This window comes from Pelodiscus sinensis, chromosome 3 (assembly GCF_052426305.1).
Source record: "Pelodiscus sinensis isolate ZL-2025 chromosome 3, ASM5242630v1, whole genome shotgun sequence".
Lineage (NCBI taxonomy): Eukaryota > Metazoa > Chordata > Testudines > Trionychidae > Pelodiscus > Pelodiscus sinensis.
This window is the reverse complement of record NC_143054.1, coordinates 131,931,245-131,950,644: the sequence shown is the minus strand read 5'-3', so window position 1 is coordinate 131,950,644 and position 19,400 is coordinate 131,931,245. Positions and strand designations below refer to the sequence as shown.

Below are 19,400 nucleotides of genomic sequence, written 5' to 3'. Positions count from 1 at the left end.
GGCACGTGCACAGGAGGGGCAAGTTGAAAATCCCATGACAGACAGACAAGAACAGTGACAGCTTAATAGAAAGATTGTCTAATAACAAACTTTCATCTCTCTCAGAAAGACAAGCCGATCTCTAGGGTGCGAAGACACCAAACACTCAAAAGGGGCATTTCCTATACCAACAAACACAAATATGCCTGTCTACGTATAGATACCACCCCGCATGGATACAAAATTTATATCCGCATCTGCACAATTGAGTCACAGATATCCACACCCAAATGTGTGGATGTGAATACTTGTGGCTATCTGAAAATTTGCAGGGCTCTAGATACAAAATTTGTATCTGCATCTATGTCTGCAAAAATGAGTCACAGATATCCTCATCAACAGAAAGTAGGTACCTACAGATGAATAGGACTCTACATATAGAGACTAAGTGTATTAAAGTCAGCAGTTTATCACCTGGAGAAGGAAATTTGACTCCTAGAAAATATTCCTATACTTTTTATCCATTTTAAAATATGTTGAATTCCTACCAAGGAAACCATACTTATAAAGCAGAGTCTCAGCAGTACTTGAATAAAGTGTTATGACAGAAATGAACTGAGCTAATAATTCAAAACTAGCACAGAATTAAAACACCAATTAACTCACTGTGTAGAGGCAGCAAGATCTTGAAATAAGATCACAGTTTATAGCTAACAAGGGATTTTAAGCCAGGATGTTAAGTTTCAAAAGCATGGGATATTGCAATGTAGTAGAAAATAGCCAACCTAAAACTTTTCTTGTTTAATCATTTGCAATTAATGTACCCAGTTTACCTGCAGTGACCTCCAAACTCAGTCTTAGTCTAAAAAACACCTATACAAAGCATGTTAAAAAGCAAAAAATTCAATTGCAAAATTGCTCAGGCCAATGCTTAAAGAGTTCAAATTTTTAAACAAAATGTCCAAAGAAACAGATTTCTGCTTGGAACTGCTTCCAAGAAATTAAGAAAATCAACCCCTTTTGGAAAAAAGTCCATGATTCAGTTCTGTATTGCAAGAATTAGCCAAGCAGGAATCATTAAGCACTGGACATTTATTACTTACAATAGTTAAATAAGCCACATTGCATTTACAGTATTTCAGGGAATATTTCAGATAGCACAATAAAGTCAAATACAGTAGTCTGTGGCTTATAGGAAAATGGCAGACCTTTTTACAAGCATCTGAACTTCCTCAGTTTTAAAGTAAGACAAATTTAATCAACACACTGCCAGAATCTGCTGATGACCCCACAGAGACTGCTATTTTTATGGCTCTCATGATAAGTGGCTGATACACTTTTAATTAATATAGAGGAACTCAGAGGATTTGAGGTTTTACTAGCCACTGAGACACGGAATCATAACAGGTCACTGTTAACACAGGTTTCAGTGCATCAACCTGCCAAAGATGAACTGCTTAGTCAGCTGAACCGTGTGCCTGATAACTACTATAACAGGATAATGTAATGAGGTAATGTGCTAGAAAGCTTAGAAACACTGCTGTATTGCTGTAATAAGATTATTCAACAACAACAAAGTATACCATCGTAATTAAAGGACTATCATACAGATCCCTATAAAATGTTGAATATGCTTTCCCTACATGCCAATAAAAAAAGAAGAAAAGAAAAAATCAGCATATCTAAATAAATAGAAAACACTTGGGTCCAAAGAGTTCTGTTAATGTTTCCTTTTTAAAGTTTCACAATCACTGGTTCCTGAGTGAATATTTGTATGGACTTCTCTGTCCAGTTTTTACTATATATTGTCCAATCATTTGTATATTGTTGTACTATCTACAAAAACAAATTTTGTAGAAGATATAAAAACAGGATGAGAACTGAAGACAGCAAAATTACATCATCACCAACAAGTATGAATGGCCTCTAAGAGCCAATTAACTTCATCTCTAAGAGAAAAGCAGTAATTTTGGAAACTGTAAAATGCAGCATTATTTTTGGTACATTAACTTGCCTTTCTAATATTATTGGCAGATCCAGTAGTGAGATTTATACTCTCAATGCACTCCCTGCTGTTCAGGTGCCATTAGGGAGGAAGAAAAGGAGGAAATAACGTGCCTAATGCAATGGAGGAAGGCTACAGACAGTAAGATTAGGAATGACGCCCAGATGAACATCTGAGATGTTTAGACAGAAAGAAAAAGGATAGATCTTTGAAATGTTCTTGAGGAATCAGGGGCAAGATTTTGATACAAACAGGCAAAAAACATAGAGGAACTAAAGATGATCCATTAGGTTAAAGGCATAACTGAGAAGCGAGATGACAGCCTTGTCAGAAGTGACAGAAAATGTGGGGTCTGGAGGAGGCTTCCCAGGAAGTAGCAAGAGATCAGCGTTAGCCATGTTAAGCTTAAATTGACTGGAAGACATCAAGGAAGGGATAGAAGACAAAGATAATGAGCTTTTTTCACATTATACATATTTATGGTAAATAATGTTCATTGCATGTTCTGGGCACTGCTGACAATCACTAGACAAAAAAATTGTAAACAGATACCTTCAATTGTTCTCCCTATGTCCCACAACCTGGCAACTGCAAACAAAACTCAAAACCAGAAGTGAGCTAAGATCAAAGGGGAGATCTAATTCAGTAGTGTAAAGATGGAACTGAAACCATGTGAATGCACAGAGAGAACAAAGAAACCCAATGGGAGAGAGAACAATGATAGCAAAGGAAAACACATGCTAAAGGCACAGAGAAGCTGGGCAAGAACTAGAATAAGAGAGTTACAAAATCCATCGAGACTGTAACATGTGCATGAGTGCCAGTGTCAAAAGTAACAGAGCTCAGCAAGGGGTACAGAGCTGCTTTCTGAGCTAGAGAGAGTCACTTGATTTTAGTACAGTGGAAAGGCAGAAGCCAAACTAGAGGAAATCCATGATAGATTGGATGAAAGGAGCTTGAGGAAACTGTTTTAAGAGGAGCATTTGATGAATTAGGATGTGAATACTAGAAAGTGGCTGGAGATTAGCTGGGGTTTCCTAGCTTTGGAAGTAAAGGTAAAAGAGATGCTATGCTTCTATACTGTTTTATTCTTTTTTAAGAACTGAAGAAGAGATTTTCAAAAATGCTTAACATTAATTTGATTCTGTTCCCCTTGAAATCAATAGGTTAGGCCAATGATGAGGGCTTTTACAAAGCCACTCTAAGTCAGGGAAGGAAGCCCAAGAGCTCTGATTTAACTATACTGATCTCAAGCTGACAGCTAGATATCAACAAGGAGGCGTCAGAGAGGCTGATGTTTTAGTTTGGACAGAACAATACAGGACTAGAATAAAGATAATCTGTGAATCATCCACATAGAGGTGGTGGTTGAATTTGTGGATGGATGAGATGTCAACGAAGAACCACGAACAGAACCCTGATGAACTCCCCCTGGATTGTCTGAAGAAAATGCTGCAGGAGCAGTTAGAGAAATAGGAGGAGAACTAGAAAAAAAAAATAACAGAAACTAAGGGAAGATGAGATTTCAAGAAGAGCATGGTCAGCAAGGTTCATTTGTTGACAAGTGATCATGGAGGATGGACTGAGGACGAGGATGAAGAACTGGTTCTGAGATTTGACTAAAAAGGATACAACAGAGACTGGCAAATGCAGTTGCAGTTGATTGCAGGGGTGGAACTTGACTGGGAAGCCCCAGGGTAGAATTGGAGGCGAAGAACTCCACACAGCAATGATCAGCTGTGCATTCAATGAGTTTACAGAGAAAAGTGTGAAGGGATGGTAGGGCAGTTTTGTTTTGGAGGGAGATGTTTTGTTTTTGTTGCTTTGTTTTAGGTTTTAAGATTCAAGCATTTTGTATTGTGAGGGGAAACAGTCACAGTAGAACGAGAGTTTAAGATGAAGAGTAACCATCGGATGAGTGTGGATACAGGAGAGATCAGGTGGTGCGAAGGAGTTATTGGGGAAGTAAGGGGATAGAGGCTGACAGCAGACAAGAAACTTCTACGTATGTGTCAGGGCTCAATGAGACAATTATAGGAAGAGAAGAACATGGGGAGGGAGAGCTGAGGAAAGGTCACATTATATTTTGTCATTTTTCTCCTGAAAGAAATTGAGTTCCTGTACAGAAAGGGAAAGGGAGCCAGGATGATGGCTGGGTTTGAACAGTGAGTCAAGATCATGAAAAGGCAGCTGGGATTTTAGGCATTAGATTCAATTAAGCTTCAGCCCAATCAGGGCTACTAACGGTGGGAGGGAGGAAGGAGGCAGTTGCTCATGGTGGGGTGGGGGAGTTTTCAGTAAGAGAAAAATTTTCCTACTTCAGTAGGTATCATAAAACTATTCATGATAAAAGTACAATATCAATTCTGCAACTTACATCAAACGTGGGTGTGCTCTGTTGCGTATTCTGATTACATGGTTCTCTGAAACAATCGCTGAAGGGAAGTAGGAGCCCCATCGCAATGATTCTAGAACACAGCTTCTCTGCTTCTTCCTGTGGCGCATTCTCCTGCTGGCTGAATAGTTTCTCCAGGAGAGTTCGTCCTGCAAAGTAGACCAATGATCATTTGTAATAATCTTTGAGGAATAAAAAGCTTAGGACATTTTACCTAACTCCTTAAATAAAAGAGCCAAATATAGTCAACAAACCACCAAGTTTGCCACTATACCCTACAAGTCAGCAGATCAGCTCTCATGTACAAATAAATCTCTATGCAATAGTTTAAAAAGTATTTTCATTAAAATTTCAGTACTACTACTTGTCCTTAGGGCATCAAGAGACCTAGGAGTTGTATTATACAAACAAGAGCCCAAAACTCTCATTCTAGAATAAGTCTCCTGCTATGGGAAACATAATTAAATTATACTTAACACATATACAGTTATGTTCATCACAAGCCCTCAAAAGTCAAGCATACATTACACCACTGTCCCTATAGGGAACATGAGTTACAACAAGGCTAAGTCACTTGTTCAGGGTCACATAGTGAGCTTTCACAGAACCATGAATAGAACCTAGGTTTCACAACTCCTAGACCTTGATCTGGCTTCTGAGTTACACAGAAGTGCATTCTAGAACTTAGGGTTGGTGCTCTACTTCTCAGTGGGTATGTCTACACAGCAAACTCTCCTAGCGTTTACACAAGACAACTGCTATTTTGAAATTAATTCAAAATAGCAGAGGGCTTATTTTGAAATTGATAAACCTCATTTGAAGAGGAATCACACCAATTTCGAAACTGCTATTTCGAAATAAGTGCTGTGTAGATGCTTATTTCGAAATAGGGGGCCTACAGCCCTTCCCAGGCTGTGTCCAGACTCAGGAGTTTTTTCGAAAAAAGTAGCCTTTTTTCGAAAAAACTTCACCTGCGTCTAGACTACAGCTGCGTTCTTTCGAAATTAAATCGAAAGAATGCGGCTTTTCTTTCGACGGCGGTAAACCTCATTTCACGAGGAAGAACGCCTTTTTTCGAAAGTGCTCTTTCGAAAAAAGGCATTCTTGAATGCCAGCAGGGCTTTTTAGAAAGAGAGCCTCCTGACTCACTCGCTGCTTTCTTTCGAAAAAGTGGCTTGCTTTTTCGAAATTTCCGCTTGCAGTATAGACGCTCTTTTTCGAAAGAGGCTTTTTCAAAAGTATCTTTCGAAAAAGCCTCTTTCAAAAGAGGCTTGCAGTCTAGACATAGCCCCAGGGTGCCCTGCTGGCCACCCTGGCCATAAGGTAACTTCTGATCTGATGCCCTGCTGGAACCAGTTCTGGCTGGCCTTAAATGCAATTCAGTGTCCAATTAGTGTGGACGTGCTATTTCAAAATAGGAAAAAGGTATTTCAAAATGCATTTTGTGTGTAGACACATTATTTCGAAATAAGATATTTTGAAATAACTATTTCAAAATTGGATATTTCAAAATAATGCTGTAGTGTAGACATACCCAGAGAGAGTGTCTCATGTCATTTGAAAAAAAAAGAGTCACAGTAATTACTGGCCATTTAAGAGTGACATTTATGGAACACCAAGAGGTAGAAGAGTGCACCAGCTCAGAAAAGAATCATGGCAAAGGTTCAACAGTGGTTGCCTCCTAAAGGGCTAAACCCTGGATTTTGTGCCCCAACTATTCTCTCCGATAATAAAATAGGAAGGGTCCTATACTTGTGCAGGTTGTTCATGCAAAGTATAAAATACATGGTGATGCTGTAGGACAAGATCTTAGCTCTGTTTGAATCTAGCCAAATGGAAAATCAACACCCCCCAAGATTAGTTATTCTCATATAATGCAAAAAATGTATACTAGTAAGATAAATGTGTATGTTGAAGCATCTAAAAACAAATAAATCAGGAACTTTAAAAAATTAAGGCTGTTTCAGTTTACAAATCATAACAAGTGCATGGAACCAACCTAGAGGAGAGGAGAGGAGAGGAGAGGAGAGGAGAGGAAATACTGGGGCAATACAATTAGCAGAAAGTAGACTAGATGCATATACAATTTATGGTCAAAACAGTATCAATCAACACAGTCTAATACTTGCCAAAGCCTTCAAAGCATTTTCCAGAGTCTTACTAAAACATATTTGGAATTATGTTTGGAATTATGCTTTTTACAAAATGTGGTTTTCACATTAGAATGCAGGATATTTTAAACATTTCTATGGGAAGACTGATTTTAATGAAAAATGAAATGCTTCATAGGCTGTTTTGTAAAATGTCTCCAGTTTTCTGAAGCCTGTATTTTGTTCAGATATATAGAAATATCCAATTTCACTGGGGAGATCTGACCAAAGGCATACAATTCTAGAATCAACATCAGGTGGCTTAATATCATCAATGAAAAAAAGAAAAAGAAACTATATTCACTTTCCAAATCTAAAAGATTAGATAGTTTGGAAAGCCATTTTTCTTCATTGTGTCAATTAGCAGTCCTTGATTCCTTAGTGTTCACTACAATACTATATGGTCTAATGGATTCAGGTACTCAGCTGGCAAGAAACCTCTGTTCTATGTTTCCATGTGCTATGTAACTGACTTGCTTTCTAACCTCAGACAAATCATCCAACTTCCAACATCTGTACAAGGGTAATAATGCATCTTGCTTAGCATACCTTTAATACCTTCTGTTATAGAGTTTATGTAAAAATGTGGCCTCTACAGACAACACCTATGTTCACATTTAGGTAAGTGGCCTTCTCAAAAGGCAACGTATTATTTGGGTACAGAACACCTAAAATATTGGTTTGAAACTGATCTCTCCCTTTTCCAGGGATCTACAGCTGCAAAACACAACTAGGAGTATAACAGCCAAGTTTCTGATACGTCCTTGCTTCCCTCTTCAGAGCAGCAGCCACTGCTTCCAATCCATCAGTAAAATGTCCAAAATAGTGTTCCTTTAAAGCAGTGTTTCTTAAACTTTTTGAGACAATGAAACACCAAACAATAATATTTTTTATGCGGAACACCTATGAAAATTTTCTTCAAAAAGTAATTGTCGGCAGACAAAAAAAAGACAAAAACAAAGAACAAACAAAAACAAAGAAGAGGTCGCGGCACACCTGTGAGTTGTTCACGGAACACCAGTGTTCCGCGGAACATAGTTTAAGAAACACTGCTTTAAAGCAACCAACACTGACTAGAAGAAAAATCAGCCACCATCAAATTCTGCCATCTTCTGGTTATCTGTATGATTAAAGAGCACATAGTACAATTAAATGGCATGAAAGACAGTCTGAGAAGTAGCAAAAGGACAGTTTTTGCATTAAAGCACAGTAAGTCTGAGGAAAGAGATTTCTAAGAAGATTTTAACTGTGTTTGTGAAAGAATAGGCAGCAGCAATGCCTGCTTCACCACAGTAGCCCAAATTGATAAAAGCCACCATGATTTTTGAGCGCACACGTTAGGATGTCCTTAAGTGGCCTCTTTCGGAAAGTCACACCTATTTAAAATATCAATTTGGAAACCAAAAATCACTAGTTTGTTTTGGAAGATTTGAGCAACTGTGCCTTAAACCAGATGAAGGGTCTCCCCCTAATGATAAAAAAGTAAGTGTGGCACCCCTGCCTGATCAATCTCCAAACTTTGAAACAGCACCCTAGTCATCAGTATTAACAAAGGACTTTCGTCTTAAATCATTGTTCAATGAAACAGCACACTTAGTCTTCACTCACATTTATTCAATATAAACAAATATAATATTCATTGATAAATTACTCACCACTTAAAAAAATCTCTTCCTGAAACCTTAAACCATATAATAAGCTTGAAAAAAATATACATATTTTAGACAGCTTGATTAAATGGATTTCTGGCTTAAAAATTACATTGTGCATTTCTCATCAAGCTATCTGTATTGGATGTGTTCTCTCCAATGAATGATGGTTCTTTGTATGAATTAGGTAGCAAAGACATGTTTTTTCAATATCAGTTATCAAAAGAGCAGAATATTTTTAGATTAACATCTGTTATCTAAATAAAAATGCTATTAAGGGAAAAACCCTTCAATTCATCTCTTCAGCAAACTTAAATTTTCTGTGAATAGAGAAACAGCATCATGATGAACTGCTGAGAACAAATCTTTATAGTAACTCTAAAAGGGGTTTAGCACACTTGCTGGGTCATATTTAAAACGAAGTGTTGGGCTACTTAATTTTTCTGTATATGAAACAGCTATTTCAGAAGGCACTTAGAGGGACTAAGATTATTACACACTTGAACTGTCACCACATAGGGCAGAAAAAGTTACTAACGCTGATTCCCCTCAAAACCAGAAACAAAACAGGCAACACAATGGTCTCCTGGGGACGGAGGGGGTGGGGGAGGAAAGAGAGAAATGTGTTTCACTACCTGTAATCCCTATTATTTTTGCTAAAACTGACAACTCCAGTTAGAGATGTAGAATTTTAGGTATGAAGCGCTTTGTGGTACTATGGTTCTAGGGCCAGCCCACAACATTTTGGCACCTGAGGTGGGGAGCTCACATGACGCACCCGTGCCTCCTCACTTTGGCCAAAACTTTGAAAGGTCTCAATTCTGCCTTCTTCCTTTTCTACACTTCTCATGGCACTCCACCATCACTGTGCATCTAGAGCATAGAGAATACATATGTACCAGCTGCAGACACAATTTTCTACACTCTGGGTCCTAGTGGCGCCCCCCACAGTCTGGCACCTGAGGCGGTCGCCACATTTCAGCTCATGGTAAGGCCAGATCTGTATGGCTCAGACAGGGATGAAGTGACTGTGAATATGGGAAGTGGAGGGAGAGCAATTAAATCTCCAACCTGTGGATAGAACAAAAGCACATCAAAAAACGAGAGAATTGTTTACCATTATTTAGGGCTGTGTCAGCCTACTTTCCAGTTACCAGATGTTGTCCCTAGAACTGAAGCTCCCCATTTCCACAGACATCAGTAGTAGTTTGTGGATGATGACACTACTAAGGACCCAATGGTGCCCTTTATTGTATTAAGCTCTTTGAATTGATTTAAACTGGCACTGCAAGAAAAGTAGAACACATACCCACCACAAAACCACACATTTTAGAAAAAAATAAACATTGTCTTTGTAATATTATAAAAATGTATTAATTTCTTAAATACTGAGGGTGAAATCTGTGGTATACAAAGACGGCCTCATCTCTCTCTCTACTTTTCTCTGCCACCCAAAAAGAGCTGCTTAGTTGTTATTTTAAAAACTTCAGTACACCCCTTTACTTTTCTTGCTGAAAACTACAACAAGCTCTTTGGAATCCCTGAGTCATAAAACCTTAGAAATATGGGAGTGGAAGGGACCTCAATAGGTCTTCTAGCTCAATCCTCTACACTGATGTAGGACGAAGTACTATCTTCTAGAAGAGTGTTTCTTAAACTGTGTTCTGCCATGAGGCAGTCGGAGGTGTGCCGCAGAGAACAACAGAATTCAAAATGGCTGCCCTTAAAGGGGCAGACAACTTTTTTTTTGGCTCAATAACTTCCCCCAGACCCTTCTTCCCCCCTACCACCTTTTTTTTTCTTCCTCAACAAAAAAACTTTGGTGTTCCTCAGTCTTAAAAAGTTTAAGAAATACTGTTCTAGATGATCCCTGACAAGTGTTCGACTATTTTTTTCTTAAAAACCTCCACTGAGGTAATTGTACAACCTTCCCACATAAACTTCCCCTAACATTAGGCAGTTTTTCCTTATGTCTACCTTAAATCTCTCTTGTTTCTTGTCTGTCCTCAGTGGTTAAGAAACCAATTTATCACTCTTCTCTTTATAACAACCTTTAAGTGCTTGAAAACTTATGTCCTCTCACAATCTTCTCCTTTCCAGACTAAACAAAGCCGGTTTCTGCAATTTTGCTTCGTAAATCATGTTTTCTAGACCTTTTAATCATTTTTGTTGCTTTCCTTTGTGGTTTCTCCAGCTTGTCCAGATTTCTCCTGAAATGTGAACCCAGAATTGGACACAATACTCCTGCTGAAGTCCTATCAGCATGGAGAGGAGTGGAAAAGTTACCTCTCGTGTCTCACTACAACACTCCTCCTAATGCAACACAAAACAATGTTCACTTTTTTGCAATAGTATTACACTGTAGAATCATATTTACTTTGTGATCCACTATAAATACCACATCGTTTTCTTCAGTATGCCATCATAGGCAGTCATTTTCCAATTTGTATTGGTGAAATTGATTATTCCTTTGTAAGTGTATTCCTTATTGAATTTAAGATCATTTCTCCACTATGTCAAGGTGATTTTTTAATTCTAATCTTGTCCTTCAATGCACTTGCAAACTGCCACGAACCCTCCCACCCCCAGCTTGATACCATCAATAAACCTTATAAGTGTACTGTCTATGCTATTATCCAAATCATTTATGGAGGTGCTGAAAACAACCAAACTCAAGACAAATCCATGCAGGCCTCCATTCAATAGGCCATTCCAGATTCACTATAAACCATTGATAACTATTCTGAGCACAGTATTCCAACCAATTACACATCGTCTTATAGCAAATTCATCTAAAAAATATATATCCTTAGTTTGATTATGAGGCCAAGTAAGACAGTATTAGAAGTCTTACTAAAATAAAGATCTCTCATGTCTACTGTTTCTTCCCAATCCACAAGACTTGTGACCCCATGACAGAAGGCTTTTAGGTTAAGTTGACATATCTTTGACAAAGCCATGGAAACTATTGCTTATTAACATATCTTCTAGGTCCTTAAAAACTGATTTCAATAAATTGCTCTATTATCTTTATGGGTTAAGTTAAGCTAACCGATCTACAATTCTCTGGGTTGTCCTTATGCCCCTTTTTATGGATAAGTACTCTATTTGAAGCAAAATGCAGGACAATGTAGCACTTTAAAGACTAACAATATGGTTTATTAGATGATGAGCTTTCGTGGGCCAGACCCACTTGATCTGAGGAAGTTGGTCTGGCCCACGAAAGCTCATCATCTAATAAACCATCTTGTTAGTCTTTAAAGTGCTACATTGTCCTGCATTTTGCCTCAGCTACCCCAGACTAACACGGCTACATTTCTATCACTACTCTATTTGCCCTTTCCAAGTCTTCTGGGATCTCTTCCTCTGTCTCACACCCTGAAAGCCAATAGAAAAGTCTTCTAATTTCAATTTTGGTGTTGCACCAATCCCTGGAACATGGGAAAAAGAATCCCAGGAAAGCCCTAGTTTGGACATCCTACCTTGGACTGGAATGTGCTCGGTGACTCTCTCAGGATGGGTTATGTGCTGTGCATTAGAGCCAAGCTGGGTGGAGCATATCTAGGGCAATGGGAAGCTTCAAAGAATTTAGCTGCCAAGTTAACAAGTCACAACTGAGCACATGCAAATTTAGACAAATTTGGGCATATTTTCAAGTGGTCAGCAAAAGGTACATCCCTGGTTACTAGGGCATATCTCTTGTCAAATATCTAGTCCTTGCTCCAAAGCATGAAAGTTCTAAAATTTTTCAACCAAAATATTGTACTTTTAACTTTCTATCTAGAAACGTAAGTTTAAATCCCATTTTTAATCTCTCTTCCCTATCTTCATGCTCCCTGCCTAGCAAAAATTATGCAAGCATATTAATTAACCAAATGAGAGTTAAGCCATAGTGCATTTAAATCCTGCCCCATTAGCAGATGAAGTTGAAAGATGGGGAAGAGAAATGTCAGAGTGAACTACTGGATATTGGAAGATTTCACACAGGCATTCCAGTGTAGAATGCAAGTGAAGGGGAGAAGAAGAAAAATGACAATGGTGACGATGGATATTTTTAAAAGACCTGTAACCAGTGTGTAGAAGATATAAAGAGAGCAAAAAATCATTAACTATTTAACCTATGTGAATAACTGATGTTTTGGTTTACTGGCAGTTCTGAGAAGTTAAAAAAAGTGTCCACAGTGTTTTGTTTGAATGTGTAAAAATATTTTAAGTTAAGGCTGAACTTAATAGCTATTAGACACTCATGTCTCTGAGTCCATTTCTGCACAAAAGCACACACTTGAGCATGCATTTGAGATTCTTCTTTGCCTGTGGACTGAGTTGAGAGATTATACACATTATTCAAGGATTAGAGAACTGACTTTATTGCACTTTCCCACTAGAGAGTTTCTAATAATCCTCTGCTGATTTAGATTACAACATTGTTCCAGGACTGGCTCTTCTCAAGGTTATTTTTGTGTAAAAAGATTAAGAGATTGAATTTTCATTGACAGATACATTTTTAATGTGAAACAACATTTTGCACATGCCTTACCTCAGTAATGTGATGAAGTGTGTACGCACAATTAGATTACATAACAAACGGAAGATTTCTCCTTATCTCACCAAATGTATGGTGAATTGTAGAAAAAGCCTACATTCAGAGAAATCGGACAGTTCTAGACATAGTGGTCACATCTGTACTACATGGAAGATCAAAACAGTCATAGTTGATTTTCCAGGGTTTGATTTAGTGGGTATAGTATAGACCTGTTAGATCAAACTCAAAGGGCACTCCTGTTGGACCCGGTACTCCTGCTCCTCAGGATGAGTAAAGGGAAGCCAACAGGAGAATTTGCTCCTGTCAGCCTCTTACTGTGTGAATGGCGCAGAAATGCAATGTAAAATATGTCCACTCCAGCTACATAAATTTATTTAGTTGGAGTTGCATATCTTACTTCGAACTTCCCATATAGTGTAGACCAGGCCAGGGTTTCCTCACTCTAATGTACTATCTGGTATATCCTGATCATCCAGTTACAAAAGGTTCCTCAGTCATTCTACCGCAGACTACAAGAGCAAACACCTTAATCTATTGCCTATCCTAACAGCAATACTAAACTTCAATGAAAAAGGCAATGTTCCTCTCTTTGTTTTATCCATGACCTACATAAGAACATAGAATGGTCATATTGAGTCAGACCAAAGGTCCATCTAGCCCAGTATTCTGTGGTCTTCTGGTTTGGTCTTAACTATCTTGAGCAGTTTAACTATCATCTGAAATTTTTGCCTCCTCACTATTTTCCCCTTTTTCCAGATAATTTATAAATAAGTTGAATAGGATTGGTCCCAGGGCAGACACTTGAGGACACCACTATTTACCTCTCTCCATTCTGAAACCTTAACATTTATTCCTACCTGTTATTTCCTGACTTTTAAACAATTATCAATCCATGAAAGGACTTTCCCTCTTATCTCATGACAACTCACTTTACTTAAGAGCCTTTGACAAGGGACCATGTAAAAGGCTTTCTGGAACTCACAGTACACTATATCCACTGGATCCTCCTTGTTTGTTGACCCCCTCAGAGAACTTTAGTAGATTAGTAAGGGATGATTTTCCTTTACAGAAACCATATAGATTTTTCCCCAACAAAGTATGTTCATCTATGTGTCTGACTATTTTATTCATTATTATAACAGGAAACTTGGAAATGGCAGAGATACTTAATGACTTCTTTGTTTTGGTCTTCACCGAGAAGTCTGAAGGAATGCCTAACAAAGTGAATGCTAGTGGGAAGGGGGTAGGTTTAGAAGATAAAATAAAAAAAGAACAAGTTAAAAATCACCTAGAAAATTTAGATGCCTGCAAGTCACCCGGGCCTTATGAAATGCATCCTAGAATACAGGCAGTCCCCGACTTACGCGGATCCGACTTATGTCGGATCCGCACTTACAAACGGGGCTTTCTCGCCCGGAGGTCGGGGCGAGAAAGCCCCGTTCGTAAGCTGCTCCGGTGCCCCTGGTCTGCTGGAGACCGTCTCCAGCAGACCAGGGGCACCGGGCGGGTTCCCGCGCTTCTGAGGCTTTGCCAGAGCAAAGCCTCAGAGGCGCGGGACCCCCCCGCGGCTGCGGCTTCAGTCCGGGTGCCTGTGGTCTGCTGGGGACCGTCCCCAGCAGACCACAGGCACCGGGACTGAAGCCGCAGCCGCGGCGGGGTCCCGCGCCTCTGAGGCTTTGCCAGAGCAAAGCCTCAGAGGCGCGGCACCCCGCTGCCGCTGCGGCTCTGCTCCCCATGTCCCTGGTCTGCTGGGGGGGGGGGGCGCAGCTAGTGTGCTCCCCCCCCCCCCAGCAGACCAGGCTTTTGTTTTGGACTCTGGGGCAGAGCAGCTGGGGCGCTGCCGATTGGTCCTGCAGCGCCCGCTCTGGGCACTACTGGACCAACCCGGCAGCACCCCAGCTGCTCTGCCCCAGGTCCTGATTCAGCCGCTGCTGGTCAGTTTCAGTAGCGGCTGAATCAGGACGCCTGGGGCAGAGCAGATGGGGTGCTGCTGGGTTGGTCCAGTAGCACCGAGGAGCGGCGCTACTGGAGCAACCCAGCAGCACCCCAGCTGCTCTGCCCCAGGCGTCCCCAAGTCAGACGCTGCTGAAACTGACCAGCGCTGACTACAGGAAGCCCCAGGCAGAGTTGCTCTGCCCCGGGCTTCCTGGAATCAGCTGCTGATCAGTTTCAGAAGCAGCTGACTTGGGGACGCCTGGGGTTCTTAAGTTGATTCTGTATGTAAGTCAGAACTGGCGGTCAGTTTCAGTAGTGTCTGAATCAGTTTCAGCAGTTCCGACTTACATACAAATTCAACTTAAGAACAAACCTACAGTCCCTATCTTGTACGTAACCCGCGGACTGCCTGTACTCATGGAGCTGATAGAGGAGGTATCTGAGCCTCTAGCTATTATCTTTGGAAAATCATGGGAGACAGGAGAGATTCCAGAAGACTGGAAAAGGGCAACTATAGTACCCATTTATAAAAAGGGAAATAAGAACAACCCAGTAAACTACAGACCAGTTATTTTAACTTCTGTTCCAGGTAAGATAATGGAGCAAGTAATTAAGGAAATCAGCTGTAAACACTTAGAAGGTGGCAAGATGATAGGGAACAGCCAGCATGGATTTGTAAAGAACAAATCATGTCAAACCAATCTGATAGCTTTCTTTGGTAGGATAACGAGTCTTGTGGATAAGGGAGAAGCGGTGTGGTATACCTAAACGTTAGTAAGGCGTTTGATACGGTCTCGCATGATATTCTTATCAATAAACTAGGCAAATACAACTTAGGAGAAGTTTCCCCTTTCTGAAATTAAATGCCATACTGTTGGGCTGCTGAGGTATTTTTCCCACCACAGGGAAGCTGAATGTTATTCTATTATGGCCACTATTTTCAAGTGGTCCAATTATATTTACCTCTAATCTGGTCCAATATAATATAACTGGATCTCCTTGTTTCTAAGCTCTCTGGTTGCTCACTAGCAGGCTTTATATAGCCCTAGCCTTCCCTTCCTGATAGCCTCACCCCCTGGTTAAGACTTGACCAATGAACAGAAGCTTCTAGATTTCAAGCCCTCATTAAGAAGCTCACAGCTTCCAACTGCTGGCCTTAGCACATGGTCCTTCAAACAACTCAGCACAAGGATTTACAAGCAAACACACAAACACAAGCTCAGCACACAGTATCTTTCAGGCAACTGGCAAGCGCTTACCTTAACATTCCAAATAGGTTGGCTCTACAAACCATTAAATATGGGAGTGGGAATGGATGTTTTAACCTCATCTTCAGCATGTTTGCTCTCCAGGCTTTTTGGCTTTTACCCTTCTATTTGAGGCTGAATAAGACTATTTTAATTTGAAACTCAATTATTTAGCCTGCAGAGGAGTCAAGCATAGGAAGTCAATACCCATATAAAACAAAATTTGAAGAAAAATGAAAGAGATAAACACAATTACTGTTCTTTAAAAGTCTTTTATACCATCCTAGAAAAATAGTTCAATACTGATTCATGACCAGGGATTAGTCATAATATTGACTTTTATCTGGATCATTTACTATAAAACAACTAGGAAGACAGTCATCGCTTTACATCAGCAGTCTATTCATTGTTGAAATAAGCAATGGATTCCAGGACTGGATATTAGCCTACAACCAACCTGGAAGTCATCTGCACAGGCCCAGGAATCATGTTGCAGAGCTAGATTGTGGTATGATTCAAAACTGTTTCAGCATGGGTTGGTGCTATACTATGTTTGGACACACAACCTTTAAACAGTGGTTATAAGCGGTGTTTAAGATCGATATTGCTAACATGGTTCCCAAACCGATGGTGATGAACCCAATCCCTGCAAATGCATATGGATTCACAGTGAACACAACGGGTGCTAAGTACTCCAGAAAAACTCCACAGAATGTGTTGAATCATCAAAGCTGCAGTTTTTCAACCAACACTACCCATGATGAGCTGGCTGTACAATATCTGAGCACTCCACTTGCAACCACTCATCATAAAACTCAGGCTCTAGCCCTATCCCTACTGGTCCCCACAGACTCATTGAGATCTTGGATAATTTATTCCCAAGGAACTAATTGAGTAGTACACATTGTAACATGACATGGCATAATGATAGTGGGCTCAATCACTCTTTTAAAGCATGAGCCAGGTTACATTGGTTTTCTCCTTGGATCTTGATTTTTCTCCAGTACAATTCCTGTATTATTCTAGTGCAGACTCCAAGGATGTGGTATAGAACCTTTTATAACATGGCCACTTCAAAATTAGAGCATAGAACATGGAATCCTAGTATTAGTTGCCATATTAATGGGATCATGAATAAGTACTTATATGTAAGAACAAAATATTTTCTCTGGTTTTAAAAGTACTGGCAACTCTCACATCTTTGGCAACTCTCATGTTGGATTTTCCAAGTCCTTAGTTCCTCTCAGCAGGCTATTTCATTCTGCTCAATTATTTACTATTTTTGCTGTGGTAATTTCTGGTGGGAAACCTGCATTCTTTGCGAAGTTCTCACAACATGCCAGAAACCCACAGTTGTATCAATCTAGTTTTATAAAGTCACTCTGATGCCTCTTAAAAAGGTGTTACTAATGGTTTCCTTTGTTTGTGCAAACTGTAATACTGGTCTTACGTAGCAAAACTGCTCTATTCCAAATTATTGCACATTTGTCAAGTACAAAAAAGGGGGGAGTATCTGGGCCCATCTCTAATGTAAAATACATTTTCAACTCTCAGATTCTTTTTTAAGCCAGCAGCCCCCACTTGAGACTTTCGTACAGTCACAATTCAACCAATTACATCTTGTTTCATTCTAGGGTAAGTGTGATAGAGGAACTTAACACCAGTTTTATTAAATCAGCTATTTACTTGGAGTATCTCCAATTTTGATTTCAAAATATTTTTATATCATATCTTCTTGAGGTTGCAATTGTACTGTTAAAGTGTTTTTCATAACTCTTGTTGCTCTGTTTTCTCTCTGGTACAGGCAAAAGCACTGCTTTTCAACCCATCATCTAAAGCATCAGTGGATCATTTTCATTCACATGTAACTTTCCTTGGTGAATGCACAGGAAAAGAAATGTCTATAAAGCAATGGCCTGTGGCCAGAGATCCATAGCATTCAGTATACCTGAAAAGGAGTCACTGAGCCCCAATTTCATACACAAAGCGAAGCAAATGTTTCGACACTAGCATCTTTCTTCTCTTTAACTGCTCTCCAATTCCCGACTCAGAAATTTCTTCTCAAAACTTACTGGGGAGTGGAGAATAATTTGCTCTTAGATATTTTCAATACCCAGAATGATTCGTACAGTCAGAACACAGCCTCAAATCAAAGGAAAATAAATCACAAAAAAAATCTTATTCACAAGGTGCATTCCAAAGTTCCGGGGATATATCTCTTATAAAGAGAAGAGGTATGATTATATTATAGGAAAATAGAAATTATCATAATGGATGAGACCATCTACTCTAGTGACTTGTTTGACAGGGATCAGTACATCATGCTTTCAAGAAAAGGGCAAGAAATCTGTTATCAGACAATTATGGGACCAATGGGGAAAGTTTTGTCACAGCCTCAACCAGTTGGCTGTTTTATGCTCCACTTAAGCTTTATTCCCCTTTCAGTCTCCAACCTGGAGTCCAAGAAAGAAAAGAGTAAGGAAAAAAAAACCTCTATTCTTCCCTTCCGAGTAAAACAGTGAAGAGATAATATGGAAACGTCCTGTTGAGTTTCCTTTGCTCCTGATTTCCCTGCTCTCTCACAGTCAGAAGCCCAGGAGTCTGAATCGCTTGGTGAAAAGCTGGGCTGAAACAGGAACTGGGGTGGAAGCTGTACTCACAAACACTCCTCTTGAACGTGGTCATTGCTGGGTGGTTCCAATCTGTGGCTGGAGTGACCTACCAGAGATTAAAAATATGTAGGTAGAAGAGGATCTCACTGCAACTTCCTACTGGACCAGGAAGTGAGCATGTTACACTTTTAGCACAGGAGCAGGGCTCCAAAGGGACAGAGACAGGAACAGCAGTAGTGTCAGAGAAGGGGATAGTCGTGGCCTCTTTGTTTGTAATTCTAGGGGAGGGTTTGGTAGCTGTGATACAGGTCCCTAGCAAGGAGAGAGAGTCTCCCCACAAAATAAGCAGGAGCCTTAGGGCTGCTCCTGCTTGCAGCTCCTGTCAGATCTGTGACATTGTTAATGGAGTTAACCTGGCATTTTCATCGCTTGGCTGAGAGAGCACATTCCCTTGTCCCCACCCTCCACCTCAGTGTCTGAGTTTCTCCCAAACTGTCTTTATACTTGAGATTCACAGGCCTCCAAGGCACCCATTTGTCCAGTAAAAAACCTTTATTTTTATTGACCTTTACAGCCTGCCCACCACTATCAGAGAAACATACTGTGATGAGGGAGTAGGAGGAGAAAATCAAAACAACTTTTTTCACTTGAAAAGCAAAAATATGCTGAAGAAACAATGCATAAATATGCAAATTGTACAGTTGCATAATTTGCATTTCTTGCCCTTTAAGAACATTCAATGACTCCTTTTATGTACAATTTTGCATTTACATATTCAGCCATATTTATTATTGTTTGAAAACTTTCCCAAGTTGCCCTGCTGCAACACCCATATACTTGGCAAAATTATCCGAGTTTCAAAATGATGCCAGTTTGTTTATTCGT

The 19,400-nt window shown here is 39.8% G+C and overlaps 1 protein-coding gene across 3 annotated transcripts in view; it reads right to left on the bottom strand.

The window, feature by feature from the left end:
* FMN2 (formin 2) overlaps positions 1-19,400 on the bottom strand; it is a 242,297-nt gene that overhangs the window by 201,952 nt on the left and 20,945 nt on the right. For all 3 annotated transcript variants that reach the window (XM_075924820.2, XM_075924819.2, XM_075924822.2), the window contains exon 3: positions 4,362-4,528. In XM_075924820.2, the coding sequence (XP_075780935.2) occupies positions 4,362-4,528 (167 nt within the window). The remainder of the gene's footprint in view (positions 1-4,361; positions 4,529-19,400) is intronic.